The following is a 16,240-nucleotide window of genomic DNA, read 5'->3' on the forward strand; positions in this document are numbered from 1 at the left end:
GTCAGCAAGAATTGGACTGCAGCAGGGAGCCCAGAGATCAGCTCAGAAACTGAACATGATTATGTTTGTGTCACAGGAATAAAATACCAGGTCACATCTCATCTTTTTAATTTTAGATGCTATAAAGTTTATCTGAATGTAATAACAAAATTTCTGACATGTGAAAGTGCGCTGCAAGACGCTGTATCACTGCTTGTCTGCAAATTCAAATTAATTAATTCAATTTAATTTAAAAGATTTTTTTTCTTCTTGCTGCAGCTCCTGATTGTAAAATCTGAAAAAATAAAACATAATCAGCTTTGTGAGGAAACATCCAAAACAGAAACTGGCTGCGAAGTAAAATCAGCACAGCAAAGATTCTGGCTGATGGTGATGAGTACTTTTCCAAAAAAAAAAAATGTGTGTGTGTGTGTGTGCGTGTGTGTGTGTGTGTGTGTGTGTGTGTGTGTGTGTGTGTGTGTGTGTGTGTGTGTGTGTGGTGTGTGTGTGTGTGTGTGTGTGTGTGTGTGTGTGTGTGTGTGTGTGTGTTTCTTGCTTCAAAATGTTGTATTTGAAGCTGATCCAGGAAGAAGAGTTTCAGATCAGTACTGACAAAACCAGAGTCAGCTGCCAGGACGAGTTGTCTTTACTCAGCAGTTGGACTGTGCTGCTGGACAGAAGTGGTCAGCTCAGCTTTTTCCAGATTATCAGATCTCCAGAGATGCAATCACACCAATGTGCAAGTGTGTGTCCATGTACGGAAAAATCCCTCAGAAGACACATGAATTCCTTCCTCCTGGAGAGCATTATTAACTTGCAGTGCACTCATAACCATCCATATTATTTTCTGCTTGTCTAAAACACTTGTGCTCCTTCTTATTACATTTGAACCACTGCAATTTGGGCTGGAATGCAAAATATTTTCATCCTAGAAAGGGAGTTGAGCTCAAGAACAACTGCTCTAAAGAAACAGTCAAGAGGTCTGTCCTCTGGGGACCATGAATGTCTTCACAAATGGACTTTACTTAGCGTGGATTTGGACCAATCGGTTCATCGACTGATCGTTTCAGCTCTAAAATGGATTGCTTTTGTGAAACTGGGGTTCAGCATCTCCTCTCGGTCACCATCTATCATCCCTCCTGTCTGCTGTATCAGCTCTGTGTTTTGATGCAACGTCAGCCACGTCTCCTCTCATCCAAGCACGACAGGAACCGTCTGAGCAGGAGACAGCTGTCAGTTGTTTTCTTCTCAACCTGTAAATGCAGAAGCCTTTCATCCTCTCACGCTAGTTTTCCTCTTGGATTCTGATTAAAGGCATGTTCTTCCTCTTGTGTTCCAGAGCAGGGACCCACCATCATTCATGCTCGGTACTTCTGCGGTACGAGACGTCTCTGTTTCATAAAAATTCAACGACAAAACTTGGAACTAGGGTGATTTTCTATCCCTGTGCCTCTGTGATCCCCTGAAGCTGTGCGAGAGAGATTAGCTAAATTCATCTACTTCACAGAGTTTTGTTTTACCCAGGGGCCCCAGGGTGGGAGATTACTTATGAAATTAAACTTTTTTTTAAAAAAATAATTTCCATACTTTCCCCTGCCAACAATGCCTTTGATGTTGCTGTTCAGTGATAACAGTTTGCCATCTTTTACCCAAATCCAATTTCTCTTATCATCATCATCTTCATCATCATCATCATCACTGTCTTTCTTTCTCTTGTTATTTCTGTCTCTTCTTTCCTAGTCTTCCTTTTTATGGTGTTCGGTGTGTGTAAACAACATGGATGGGCTGGTGCAATATAAAAGAAATATCTGCTACACACACAGTTCAGAGTATGTGGGCTTGCTTGCTTCTGCCAGCGTTTTTGTCCCCCCCCCCGGCCCCCTCCCCTCAAACACAAGCCCATATGTGATATTGGATGAGAGTTGGCATCAAGCTGATTTTTGCAAACGTCTGGTTGTCATGGCAACACAGCAGCTCCTCTCAGTGCGAGTGCATCTCCCAACCTTGACTGTTTGCGTACGTGTCCAGAACAAAAGGCAGCGAAAAACAATAAAAGAAAATGAAAAATGAAAACGCGGAAGACGATGGGAGTGTGTCGGAAAAAAAAAAAAATCACAACAAATTAAAAATGGACTGCAGGCTCACTGCTCTGTGCCTGTCGTGATGGATTTCTGCAGAAAGGAAGAGCTTTGAAGATTAAATTAAACAAGCACTCGTGTATGTATATATTTATGTATGATGTGTGTGTGTTGAAGTTCTACCCACAAGTACTTTCCCAAATCCCATTACATCCGTCCCCTGCTTCCCCCCAAATATTGAGAGGATCCAATCCCCACAGCTAAGACAGTTGGTATGGAAACGGATCAGTAAAGCTCCAAATCTCTCTTTTAACGACTCATTACTGGTTGCTGCTGCCCATTAATGTCACTGCTTCCACGCTATGGTGCCAAGAAACTCTATTACTAACCCAGATCGCTGCAGGGATGAGGAGGAATGTGTGAACCGGCTGGTGAGCACAGTGGTAATCATCCTGTTTGCTTGCACACTCGCCTGTAATATTTCAATTTCCTCCCTTAGTTTATCTCACTTCCTTTCATTTGCAAACCCATTATTGTGCTACTTGAAGATGCCTTCACCGCCACAGAGAAAACATGACTGGAAACCCTGTTTTGAATTTGCAATACATTTCTAATCATTTTCTGACAGGGAGGTAGAATAACAGGGGGGTTAAAGGAGTGCATGGGGTCCCATTCTGTTGTTCTGGCATTTCACGCCCGGTGAAATCCACAAATGAAAAGGCAATACAGCATCAATAAAGGTAAAAATGCCATGGGTGTAAGTGTAGATAAGGGAAACACAGAGCGTTGATTCTGCAGAAAAAAAGATTGCAGCTATTTTATCACTCTGAAAAGCCGAATCCCCACAGAGGGCTCTTGCTTCCTGCGCTGCCTTTTCTCTCATCTCGCTGACAGGCCACAAAGCACCGACGCAGAAATCAGGAGGATGGCAGAGGACGGATGAGAGGGGAGGGAACACACTTTGGGTGGAGCACAGAAAGGGGCGAGCACATAGGAGATGAAAGAGCTCGGAGCTGAGAGGCCTTAAAGGAAAAGCTTGTGATGTTACGGCATCTAATCCTCAACCTGGCTGAATAATGTGGCCTGGGGTAAGTGAGTTAGTGTGACTGTCCCAACAGCTGCCAGAGTCAGTCACTGCTGCAGCTTCACAACTACTCACACAATCTGTTTGTAAAAATCTGTTCTGACTCAGCTTCCTGGTTGAAGCGATGCTTAGTAATCAGGGCTTTTACTCATGGGCGGTAATGATGATTGATAAATTAATTGCGCTGTCAATGGAAGAAATTAGATAACAGTTCTCTCTTATTAGAATGAGAGATAAAAGATTTCCTGTGTTCCAGTTTTTTAGCTTTATTCTCTTGAGGCTTTTTTAGGCTTCTCAGTAAAAATGTCTCACAGCCTCATTTCGACTGCTGAACTATTACCATGACTATGCCAGCGGCTCTGTGAAGCTGTATCGGGGCACAGCAGTGCTTTGAGCTGAATCCTAACAAACATCATCTCTCTAACAAGCTCGAATTGACAATGCTAAAATGTTGGTGTTCAGCAGGTATAATGTTTACCATGTGCACAATCTCAGTATAGTGTAAACACATTTAAAACAAATCATTGCAGATAAGTAAAGGTTAATAGGGCCATTTTCTTAGACTTACATACTGTAAGTCTTTAAAACGTAAACAAATATACAAAAAAATTTACTTGTCAGCTTCTCAGCTTCAGTTTATGTGGATCAACACGCTGTTATATTAAATCTATTTGATCGTGTTCATTTCTTTTGATGAAAACTCATGAAAAACTCACATTGATGTCATGTTTATTTATGTTAATGTGTTCGAATGAATAATTTACTGTAAATCAGTGTGTGTTTGTTGAGCATGGCTGCTTTGTTTGGTCTAAAAGAAGCCTTTTATGTCGGATTATATTGTACTGAACAAGGAAATCAGAGCACGATGTGAGCTTACACTGCCACCAACTGTTGGGAAAAAATGCCTGCAATATGCAGAACTGTGACTCTTAGGTAAAATCTTATTCTGGATTCACAAAAATAACAGGTTTTCCACCCGCAGGAGGAAATTAATCGGGTGTAAAGTACAATATTTCTATCTATGAAATGCGTGAGGAAAGAATGAAGTGGAAAATAATTGAGAGACTAACAGTGAAAGTTGTGCTTTGTCGCTGCAGCGCCTCCGTGTGGTCACCTGGACCCTGTGAGCTGCGGTTTCCAAGGCAAGAAGCAGACGCAGTGGAGCAGGTGTAGTGAACTGATGGTGAAACTCACGGAGAGAGACCGGTACGTGCCGGAAACGGCGAGGTGTACTCTTCAAAATAAAAGCAACTATATTTGTTAAAAAAAAGATTGTAAAGGTACTTTTCAGTTCTGATGCACAGTATGTTTCCTTTTGTGGTCTTTTGGTGTCTATTTTGTGGCCATTTTTTAATCTCCTTATGGACGTTTTATGTTCGTTTGTAGCTGTTTCATGTCTCTTTGTAGTCTTTTTGTGTCTCTTTGTGGTTGTTTTGTGCACATTTGCATTTACATTTGTTTTTTTTCTAAGAATAAATGTTGACTAATTTCATACTCAGGACCAGCCGCCCCCCGACTCCTTGGACACCTGGACCTGTGTGCTCTGCAGGCCCGATCAGTAATCGATCTATGGCAACACGGCCACCAACCCTGCTTTTATTTCAAAATTCAAACCCGGAAGCCCGTCCTCATGACAGCAGAGGTTCATCAGCAGTGCTCCGCCTGTCTGCCCGGTGATGAGCGCACACCGGTTCCGGCAGCGGGCGAGCTGGGGTGGGGGGAAAGGACCGCGGACTGGGCTGTTTATTAAAGCGTGGCTTTGGCATGTTTAGAAACGGGAATAACCCCGAGAGTGTGTGAGTGGTTTTTAATCGTGAAGATGCTGACAGACATGATTGTGGAGGAGGAATTTGAGATCAAGGAGGAGGAACCGTGGTACGACAAGCAGGACCTTGAACATGGTACAATTTCCTTTCCGTCTTTGTCTCTTGCCCCTGAAAGATAAAGAACCACACTGCTGCTTAATTTGACAACCAAATAACAAAAACAGGCACATTACAGCTGGAATACGGAGATATTTTAGTACATCTAACATGTGCTTCACGTTACAAATTACTAATAAGCCCTGCAGGTGACCAGCAGGTTAAATTTGTTGGAATTTCCATGCGATTATCTGAAACTGTAATGTTTAATATATTTAATGAGGATGTTTTAATGAGGATTAGTCTACAAGCTGTTATAGTGGAAGTGAAGCACCTTGGCGGGCTGCAGAAAAGCAGAAGTCAGCAGGACACTGACATATGCGGCAAAAAAAAAAAAAAAACCTGATTGAAAAGAGGATTTGACTTCATTCGTCCCTTTTACCTTAACGTTAGAGCTTGTCTGTGAGATATTATCTTTTAATGTTTCATCCCAGTTGTGTCGGTTTTTACTGTTTGCTCGGGATTTTGTTAAATATTAGATGGTGCATAAAATAAAGGCCAGATGTTGGCTAGATAATGATCAGAGTAAATTCCAATGTGCATAAGTAATAACGGACTTTAAATATCTATTTGCTCAACTGACTGTCAGTTTGTGAAGGTGGATAAACCCTGTGGCACAAATTTTAAAAAGTGGATTACTGGGTTCCTGCCAGCAACTACAAAACCTCCCAAAGCTGCCTGTGCAGTAAGGTCCCCGTGTCTCCACCACCGACACTACTACTGCTCACCTATGATCACTGAAGCACCTGTGGTTCCTCACTCCGTCTCTCCTGCAGACCTGCAGCTGGCAGCAGAGCTTGGGAAGACTCTTCTGGAGAGGAACAGGGAGCTGGAGCAGGGTCTGCAGCAGATGTACTCCACCAACCAGGAGCAGCTGCAGGAGATCGAGGTAAAGGAGCTGCCTGATTTCTCTCTCTCTTATCTGTCTGACTTTTTGTGTCTTCATCCAAGAATCTGCTAAACGGAGCCTCTGTCAGACCAGGATCAGGATTTACTGTGAAGTAACTGCTTTGTTCGTAAGGCACCGATTTCCTCTTTCATGCAGTATTAAATTGTACCACACACTCTGACTCCAAGCCCCTAAATTTATTCAGAAAGTCAATCCCAGTCACCACAAGTGATGTGTGTATAATTACACCCCTTCAAAATGTTAAAATGTTCATCTGAGTCTCCTTCAGTTATAACCATGTGCTCGCAGCATTTACGTTTTACCTGCAGTAGAGAAGGATTTGCAAACCTTTTATCTGACTCAGATTTTGCTTAGTTGTGTTTGTCAGATATTTTTATAGATTAATATTTATTCAAAACGTATCACTTCTTTACAAAAGAAATAACAGATTATTATTATTATTGTTATTGTCCAGCTTTATTATTATGGAAAGCATGATAAAAATGTAAATTCTAAGTTTCTTAGATGATATAGAGATATATCAGTTAATGAAAATTTTATATTAATTGCATGCACTTGTTTTGTTGTTGAAAAACTTCTGACTTAATTGCCCCCCCACCCTCACCCCACCCACAACTTCTGAAACCAGACCTACACCCTTCCTGCTGTGTGCTTGCTGTCTCTCTGGGTCTTCTTGTGTTCAGATTCAGAAATTTGGCAGTAAATCTTTACTTCAGTGACAGAAACTCAATATTAACTTATGCTTTAACAGATTTCCTGGACTTTGAGGCCTGGTTTTAATTTCCTTGAGCAGGGTCAGTCTGGGCTGTGTGGCGGTAAATCCCTCCCTGCATGTCACTGCAGACATGCAGAATTAATCTCTTAAAGACTCTCTGTGCTGGATACTTGTGACGTCATGGGTCTGATTCGAGCTCCTGACCTGTGTTGCAATCAATTACCTGCTTCCTGTTGTGTTTACTGTCACTCATTACGTGTGAGCGGCGTCGAATGGAGCAGACGCCGTGAAAATAACCTTTAAAAATAGAACTAACCTCTTAAACTTTGACTTACTGTACACACATGTTATCCACTGACTTTTCAGTTTATGTTCAGTGTTCATTTGTGCAGTCTGACATTGAATTGTGCTAGCAGCAGGTTTGTTGTCAGTATGAAGTTGCTGTTCAGTTATTTTTTTTTCTACTGTCTCTTGGTTTATATGACGAAAGGTTCAGAGTGTCCTGGCTGCAACAGCTGATAAGATAACCTGTTCTTAAAGAAAATGTTCCTTAAAGGAGCCGCTGATGGATGATGAATAGAAGCTCTTGACTTTGCTGGTAGTTTAACCTAATTATTATTGATTGGTATTAATTTGGTTTTGTAGTAAAAGTATTATTTAACCTTTCAGATGACTCAGAAGAAGGAGGTTTAAGACATGAATTGCCTTTGTTGTGGTGACACCAGTGTTAAAAGAAAACTTTGAAACTTTCTTTTTACTAGAAACTTTAACTATGGTTTACCTCATCCACAGTATTATTTGTCATTTATTTACCATTAATCATATTAACCTCTTTTATTTGTCCGTTTAAGGCGGGATGTCTCATTATTGTAGACATCTCTGCATCTCACTCTCGTCTTAACACTCGCATCTCCTCGTCTCTCCTCCAGTACCTGACGAAGCAGGTGGACCTCCTCAGGCAGGTCAACGACCAGCATGCTAAAGTGTACGAGCAGCTTGACGTGTCAGCCAGAGAGCTGGAGCAGAGCAACCACAAACTGGTTCTGGACAACAGGACGGCCCAGCATAAGATCCAGGGGTAAGACGAGGGAGGTGTGGATGATCTGTTCTAGGAAAGTGATTACGGGCAGATTTCCCTGGTTTGCGTATGAAGTCTAGACTATTGGACTATAATATCCTTCAGTAACCAAACAGAGGTCTGTTTTCTCTGTGCAGGCTGACAGAAACCGTGGAGCTGCTGCAGGTGCAGGTGGAGGAGCTGCAGCATCAGGTAGAAGAGCTGAAGTTGAGTCCTCAGCCTCAGAAGCCTCCACAGAGAGAGAGGTGGTCGACTCGCAGCAGTCAGAGTGTGTCCTGCCTGAAGGAGCTGCAAAACACACTCAGGTCAGGATCCTCAAACACTGTATTTAGTCAGTTAATCAACTGGCAGACAGACAGAAAAGTGGATAACGGCTTTGAATCACTTAATGAGGTTATTTAAGTTAATTAATGCCCTGACACCGGTTTTTAACATTAATGCATCCGGATTATTGTGGCCAGAGGTTATTCAGCTTGTGTTGCTGTGTTTTGATGGGAGGACAGCTGAGAGGATTCAGCTCACAAGACTCAAAAATAAAATAAAATAAAATAAAATCATCAAACCCTTTAAGAGATTTTGGTATTGACTTATTTCTCTACCTGGTAAAAATAATTAAATAAATAAATAAAATCTTAACTGTATTGTCACTGATCCAGAACTTATTTGTAAGCTTCAAGAAGGGAAGCAGCAAATCCTGCACTGAGTACTCCCAGCTTTATCTCTCCTATGTGTGCCAATCCTACTCACTGGCAGTCGGCCATGTCTGCCTCACAGCAGTCTGAATGTTTCATGCTGTGGTCACCTCCTCTTGGCCTGGACCAAGACAAGTTCATTCACTGCCTGAGTTTGGTCTCAGTGGTGTGTAATCCTGTTAGGACAGCTCCATCAAAACATCCAGGTCAGATGGATGGAAGTCTCACTGATAAACACGACAGGGAGACACGAGACAGGTCTGGACTGAACTCAGAGTGCAACGCCGTGGATGAGGTTGGAAGAAAAGAGGTCAAAGTCTGATCTAGAGGGCACGAACATGTCCCGATATCTCTTTGAAGCTGCGATTGATTCTTCAGCTGATTTCTAATCACCTTGGTGTGTGCTTTTCTCTGCTGTTTATTTTATCTTGCATCACCTGTTTTTGTCTGTTCAATTTGTTTTGTTGATCTGTGTATTTGTTTGGCTTAGTTTATTAAAAAACAACTTTATACATAACAAAACAGACACAGCACATTATGGGATATTTACTGTTAAGGTAGACGTCACATGTTATGTTTCCTCAGTGTAGTAAGACTGAACCTGGCTTGTGACCTTTGGTTCATGTTGTCATCTCTCTCCACTGTGTATTTCCTGTCACCTTTCACTTTGTTTTGCTTTATAATAAAGTGACAGGTGACAGATAAAATGCTGTGGACAGTTGTGAAAGAGATGACAAATTATCGGCCTGCGTGATTGATGAAATAAAAGATAATGGTTAAGAAACAACAGCTGTTGAAACAATCTTCACTCAGAGTCCTCTTACTGGCTTCTTTTTGACTGTTCACTGATGCCCCCTCAGGATGAACTGTAATCACTTTGATGATCCCCTGACTTAGAGAGACTGTGACTGACAAATGAAGCTCTCCAAAAACGTATGATAAGAGGGAAAAATACATATCATATAACTGTCTGTGTGTCTGCACAGGTGCGAGTATGATCCTGATGAAACCTCAGGTGCCCTCGAGTCCTCCGACGTGTCGTGGCGTGAGGAGGAGCAGGCATCGCTGCGACAGTCCCTCCGCAACCTCCAGACTCAGTTTGCCAGTGAGCGCGCTCAGAGGGAGCAGGCTGAGCTAGAGGCCGAGCTGCTCACAGCTGAGAACGCAGCGCTGGAGCAACAGCTGGCAGGGCTGGAGGGATGTCAGGTATGTCAGCTGTGTGTGTGTGTGTGTGTTTAAACAGTACACAAATTCAAACGCTGAGATAAGTGGGACCTTGAGACTAGGGATGCACCAATACCGATACCAGAGCTCTGTTTGCTTTAATATTATTATTATCATTTTTGTTAATTTTACATGATGGATCCGGTTCGGTTCCGATACCGATACTGGATCGGATTGGTATCGGATCTGATCGAGTATCTGTGTCACCTACTTGAGACTTTTGTCCTTGACATTTGTTTCCAATGTCAAACAAAAATTTCTAAAAAGACAGATAAGAATCCATGTTAAAACTTGGATTCATTGAGACTTCAAACAACATAGCCTTTGCACTGAATCTAACAGTTTAACCATTTATATAATTTTTTTCTTGGCGTAAATGTCTGTGTTGGCATTTTTCCCTGTTCTCCAGGCCAGAGTGTTTGAGCTGGAGCGTGAGACTGAAGAGCTTCGTCAGCTGTGGAAGTCCTCCACAAGAGCCTCCAGGCCGGACGTCATCCACAACCTGCTGCCGGACTCGATGTTCCTCAACCCAGAGGAGGAGAGTGAAGGGGATGCAGCTGCAGCTAAAAGCCCCAGGGTGCTGAAGCGCTGGGGCAGTGAGCGGCTGATGAAGGCGACGCAGATGCCTGACTCTCCCAACAGGATCTACGACCACGAGTGCTCCTGTGTGCGGCGAGCCGAGGTGGTCAAGTATCGCGGGATCTCGCTGCTCAATGAGGTCGATGCCCAGTACAGTGCCTTGCAGGTTAAGTATGACGAGCTGCTGCAGCGCTGCCACCTTGGCTTTCAGGACGAAGCGCAGGACGTGCAGAGCCATAAATCCGTCCAGACTCCGTCCCTCACCGGTGCTGATCCTGCTCTGACAAACGTGGAGGACTTTGACGATGACTTTCACCAGCCAGAGTACAAGGAACTTTTTAGGGAAATTTTCTCCCGTATTCAGAAAACCAAAGAGGACCTGATTGAAAACAGGGTGAGACCCTCAGCTGGTGACGTGCTGCCTAGTTTGCATTAACTGCTTCCAGAAGGAAGAGAGAGGAAAAAAAGATCTGCTGCAAGACAAATGATTGTCTTCCAGTTACAGAGTGACTCTTTGGAAAGTTCCTTTACAGCAGCACATGAAGCTAACCAAGTCCACGCTTATGTTATTTGCCTAGAAATGCAGGTTCAGACTTAAGAGTGATGCAGAAACAAGAAGACCAAACACCACCAGCTCATGTCTCTGATGTGGCTCATTTTGCACAGAAACACCAGTGCCTAATGCTGCCGTCTCTACTGTACAATCACTCTACCTCACCGTGCACAGCCCTGTGTTTTAAACAAGCTCCTAGTCGTGCTGCTGTTGTATCTGCTGTTTGTTTTGTTTACTGCTCTCCTTTGGTCTGATGTGAACTTTTTAATTTATTTTTCTTCCTTGCAACTATTTAAAAAAAAAGTGGTAGTTTTGTTGGTGATAGTTTTGCCTGCTCCTATAAGAGCGACAGATGGAAGGATGACCAGTGTAGTATCTGATGTTATATTGTTGAAGGATCATCAGAAGTAAAAGCCGGCGATTCAAGGTGCTCAAATATATTACGATTTTTGTAATTGTAACATGTTTTTCTCTAAAATTATACCTGATTATTGTATGTTAGGTTAGATAATTGTGAGCGAACGTTATATTGAAGGGAAGTTCGGATGTTTACCAAAATAACAACTCTCTGTGTACTTGATAATGTAACGGCCTCCTGATGCATTAACCTCAGGAAGCCGCGTATGATTAGAAGCTTTTTCTCAGCAGCTCTTCTGTTGCTCCTGCTGCCTGATGTTCCCGTGTCCTCGTTTAAGCTTAAAGACTCTGCGCATATTTGTAGACGTCCTGTTAAATTACGTTGAGATGCACTTTAGAATTGCACATTGTTAATGCTCTTCTGACACTTTATATTTCTGTCATGTGAAGCTAATGCAAGTGTGATGTGCTACTGTTTCAATCATATTCTAGACCTGAATAATCTGCAGTATGAACAATGTGTTTTACCTGTTTCATGATTGGACCTCAATGTTATAACTCTGAGCCATAATACATGAAGCAAGCAGAGCCATCAGCTTTGTGTCTTTTTTTTTCAGTCCATTGTGAAATATGATTGAGCCTTATTTATAGAGTCGGTGTCACAGTCAAACCTTGGCCTCGTAAATCTCTTTGAAAATTATATAATAGTCTTTTCTTCATCTGATGCAATAAAACGCTTTAGTTTCAGCCTGTCAGCCACCCAGACATCCTGCAAACCCGGCCCAGAAACCTAAAAATAAAAAAACTGTCCAAAGAATCATTTACAATTCAAATTAGATATGCAACATCCCTGAGTCCCATGGGAACTGGTACTGATGTAGAATAGAATCTAAACAAATAAACAAGCAAATTTGAGGTTAGATAAACATTTGCATCCAGCAATTTCAGCAATTTCAGCACATTTAGCAGAAATACAATGGATGTTGGTATTTATTTGGGAATGGTTTGGATCATAGAACATTTGAAAACAATTTTAAAAACTTTTTTTATTTTATTTTTTTAACATTTTGTTTTCAGTTTTTAGTTTCATGATGAAAAACCACCCTCACCAAGCACTTAATTAGGAACACCTGTGTACCTGCTTCACCCGCATATAATTATCCAGTCAGCCAAGTGTGTGGCAGCAGTGCAATGCCTGAACTCCTGCAGATCCAGGTTTGAGTGGCTCTGGTTTGAGTATTTGTGAAACTGATGATCTCCTGTGATTTTCACACAGAACAGTCTCCAGAGTTTAACTCAACGAGAAAAAACATAAGTCGGACTTTGAGGTGGATGGGTTACTACAGCAGAAGACCATGTTGGGTTCCACTCCTGCCAGCCAAGAACAGGACTGAGGCCACAGTGGGCACAGACTAACCAACACTGGACTGGAAAACCACAGCCTGATCTGATGAAGCTGGATTTCTCCTGAGGCTGCAGAAAGTGAGAAACTACACAGCAATTGTATGGTGTTCCTGATGGAGTGCTCGGTGAGTGTATATTTAAAGGACACACAAAACATTACAGGGAAAAGTTAAACACCAAGTAGAACCCAAACGGAAAAGAAGTTGTTTTAAAAAGATTTTCATAATCTATCCTGAAGGGCTCATCAGAAATTAAAAATATTTTACAATGTAAAATTCAGAGGTTGTTTAGAGGTTGTGTAAACATTAATGAAAACGAAAAAGTTAACTTTAATGGACATTTGTACTTTGAGTGAGTTGTGTTTATGTGACTTCATGTGTAATGTGGTTACAAGAAAGTTGCACATGTTAAGAAAAAGTATCATGAAGTTTGTCAGAGTATAACTAACGATTCAAGGTGAAAGGATAAAATAATCCCTTCGCTTACAATAGGACTTCGCACAAATATCCTGCTTGCACCCTAATAAAAAGGTAATAGTATAGGAAGGCTTAAAAATGTGCCAAAAAAAGTCATACTTTAGTATGGCCTCAAAATGTCATAAAAAACGTCATAGTATAGTAAGGCGTCAAAATCGGACAAAAAAAGTCAAAATTTTTTTTGACCTCAAAAAGTCATAAAAAACGTCATAGTATAGTAAGGCGTCAAAATCGGCCAAAAAAAGTCAAAATTTTTTTTGACCTCAAAAACTCATAAAAAACGTCATAGTATAGTATGGCATTTTTTTCGGCCAAAAAAAGTCCAAATTTTTTTTGACCTCAAAAACTCATAAAAAACGTCATAGTATAGTAAGGCGTCAGAATCGGCCAAAAAAAGTCAAAATTTTTTTTGACCTCAAAAACTCATAAAAAACGTCATAGTATAGTATGGCGTTTTTTTCGGCCAAAAAAAGTCAAAATTTTTTTTGACCTCAAAAACTCATAAAAAACGTCATAGTATAGTATGGCGTTTTTTTCGGCCAAAAAAAGTCAAAATTTTTTTTGACCTCAAAAACTCATAAAAAACGTCATAGTATAGTATGGCGTTTTTTTCGGCCAAAAAAAGTCCAAATTTTTTTTGACCTCAAAAAGTCATAAAAAACGTCATAGTATAGTAAGGCGTCAAAATCGGCCAAAAAAAGTCAAAATTTTTTTTGACCTCAAAAACTCATAAAAAACGTCATAGTATAGTATGCCGTTTTTTTCGGCCAAAAAAAGTCAAAAAATTTTTTGACCTCAAAAACTCATAAAAAAACGTCATAGTATAGTATGGCGTTTTTTTCGGCCAAAAAAAGTCAAAATTTTTTTTGACCTCAAAAAGTCATAAAAAACGTCATAGTATAGTAAGGCGTCAAAATCGGACAAAAAAAGTCCAAATTTTTTTGACCTCAAAAAGTCATAAAAAACGTCATAGTATAGTAAGGCGTCAAAATCGGACAAAAAAAGTCAAAATTTTTTTTGACCTCAAAAAGTCATAAAAAACGTCATAGTATAGTATGGCGTTTTTTTCGGGCAAAAAAAGTCAATTTTTTTTTTGACCTCAAAAAGTCATAAAAAACGTCATAGTATAGTATGCCGTTTTTTTCGGCCAAAAAAAGCACAAATTTTTTTTGACCTCAAAAAGTCATAAAAAACGTCATAGTATAGTATGGCGTTTTTTTCGGCCAAAAAAAGTCAATTTTTTTTTTAACCTCAAAAAGTCATAAAAAACGTCATAGTATAGTATGGCGTTTTTTTCGGCCAAAAAAAGTCTTTTTTTTTTTTGACCTCACAAAGTCATAAAAAACGTCATAGTATAGTATGGCGTTTTTTTCGGCCAAAAAAAGTCAATTTTTTTTTTGACCTCAAAAAGTCATAAAAAACGTCATAGTATAGTATGGCGTTTTTTTCGGCCAAAAAAAGTCAATTTTTTTTTTGACCTCAAAAACTCATAAAAAACGTCATAGTATAGTATGGCGTTTTTTTCGGCCAAAAAAAGTCAAAATTTTTTTTGACCTCAAAAAGTCATAAAAAACGTCATAGTATAGTAAGGCGTCAAAATCGGACAAAAAAAGTCAAAATTTTTTTTGACCTCAAAAAGTCATAAAAAACGTCATAGTATAGTAAGGCGTCAAAATCGGACAAAAAAAGTCAAAATTTTTTTTGACCTCAAAAAGTCATAAAAAACGTCATAGTATAGTAAGGCGTCAAAATCGGACAAAAAAAGTCAAAATTTTTTTTGACCTCAAAAAGTCATAAAAACGTCATAGTATAGTAAGGCGTCAAAATCGGCCAAAAAAAGTCAAAAAAATTTTTGACCTCAAAAAGTCATAAAAAACGTCATAGTATAGTATGGCGTTTTTTTCGGCCAAAAAAAGTCAATTTTTTTTTTAACCTCAAAAAGTCATAAAAAACGTCATAGTATAGTATGGCGTTTTTTTCGGCCAAAAAAAGTCAATTTTTTTTTTCACCTCAAAAAGTCATAAAAAACGTCATAGTATAGTATGGCGTTTTTTTCCGGCAAAAAAAGTCAATTTTTTTTTTAACCTCAAAAAGTCATAAAAAACGTCATAGTATAGTATGGCGTTTTTTTCGGGCAAAAAAAGTCAATTTTTTTTTTGACCTCAAAAAGTCATAAAAAACGTCATAGTATAGTATGGCGTTTTTTTCGGCCAAAAAAAGTCAATTTTTTTTTTGACCTCAAAAAGTCATAAAAAACGTCATAGTATAGTATGGCGTTTTTTTCGGGCAAAAAAAGTCAATTTTTTTTTTAACCTCAAAAAGTCATAAAAAACGTCATAGTATAGTATGGCGTTTTTTTCGGCCAAAAAAAGTCAATTTTTTTTTTGACCTCAAAAACTCATAAAAAACGTCATAGTATAGTATGGCGTTTTTTTCGGCCAAAAAAAGTCTAAATTTTTTTTGACCTCAAAAAGTCATAAAAAACGTCATAGTATAGTATGGCGTTTTTTTCGGGCAAAAAAAGTCAATTTTTTTTTAACCTCAAAAACTCATAAAAAACGTCATAGTATAGTATGGCGTTTTTTTCGGCCAAAAAAAGTCAATTTTTTTTTTGACCTCAAAAAGTCATAAAAAACGTCATAGTATAGTATGGCGTTTTTTTCGGCCAAAAAAAGTCAATTTTTTTTTTGACCTCAAAAAGTCATAAAAAACGTCATAGTATAGTATGGCGTTTTTTTCGGCCAAAAAAAGTCAATTTTTTTTTTAACCTCAAAAAGTCATAAAAAACGTCATAGTATAGTATGGCGTTTTTTTCGGCCAAAAAAAGTCTAAATTTTTTTTGACCTCAAAAAGTCATAAAAAACGTCATAGTATAGTATGGCGTTTTTTTCGGGCAAAAAAAGTCAATTTTTTTTTTAACCTCAAAAAGTCATAAAAAACGTCATAGTATAGTATGGCGTTTTTTTCGGCCAAAAAAAGTCAATTTTTTTTTTGACCTCAAAAAGTCATAAAAACGTCATAGTATAGTATGGCGTTTTTTTCGGGCAAAAAAAGTCAATTTTTTTTTTGACCTCAAAAAGTCATAAAAAACGTCATAGTATAGTATGGCGTTTTTTTCGGCCAAAAAAAGTCAATTTTTTTTTTAACCTCAAAAAGTCATAAAAAACGTCATAGTATAGTATGGCGTTT

At 39.5% G+C, this 16,240-nt stretch overlaps 1 protein-coding gene across 2 annotated transcripts in view; it reads left to right on the forward strand.

Moving 5' to 3' along the window:
• Nucleotides 1-11,756, forward strand: part of LOC121201515 (cerebellar degeneration-related protein 2-like) — a 15,808-nt gene extending 4,052 nt beyond the window's left edge. The window contains exons 1-8 of one of the 2 annotated variants that reach the window (XM_041067387.1): nucleotides 2,676-3,145; nucleotides 4,239-4,347; nucleotides 4,641-5,042; nucleotides 5,840-5,952; nucleotides 7,618-7,766; nucleotides 7,904-8,071; nucleotides 9,445-9,664; nucleotides 10,092-11,756. In XM_041067387.1, the coding sequence (XP_040923321.1) occupies nucleotides 4,961-5,042; nucleotides 5,840-5,952; nucleotides 7,618-7,766; nucleotides 7,904-8,071; nucleotides 9,445-9,664; nucleotides 10,092-10,697 (1,338 nt within the window). In that variant the 5' untranslated portion in view covers nucleotides 2,676-3,145; nucleotides 4,239-4,347; nucleotides 4,641-4,960 and the 3' untranslated portion in view covers nucleotides 10,698-11,756. Of the gene's footprint in view, nucleotides 1-2,675; nucleotides 3,146-4,238; nucleotides 4,348-4,640; nucleotides 5,043-5,839; nucleotides 5,953-7,617; nucleotides 7,767-7,903; nucleotides 8,072-9,444; nucleotides 9,665-10,091 lie in introns of those variants that run through there. The other variant, XM_041067388.1, reaches the window with a different exon arrangement.
• Nucleotides 11,757-16,240: the final 4,484 nt, after the last annotated feature.

The sequence above is a fragment of the Toxotes jaculatrix genome, chromosome 21, assembly GCF_017976425.1.
Source record: "Toxotes jaculatrix isolate fToxJac2 chromosome 21, fToxJac2.pri, whole genome shotgun sequence".
Classification (NCBI taxonomy): domain Eukaryota; kingdom Metazoa; phylum Chordata; class Actinopteri; family Toxotidae; genus Toxotes; species Toxotes jaculatrix.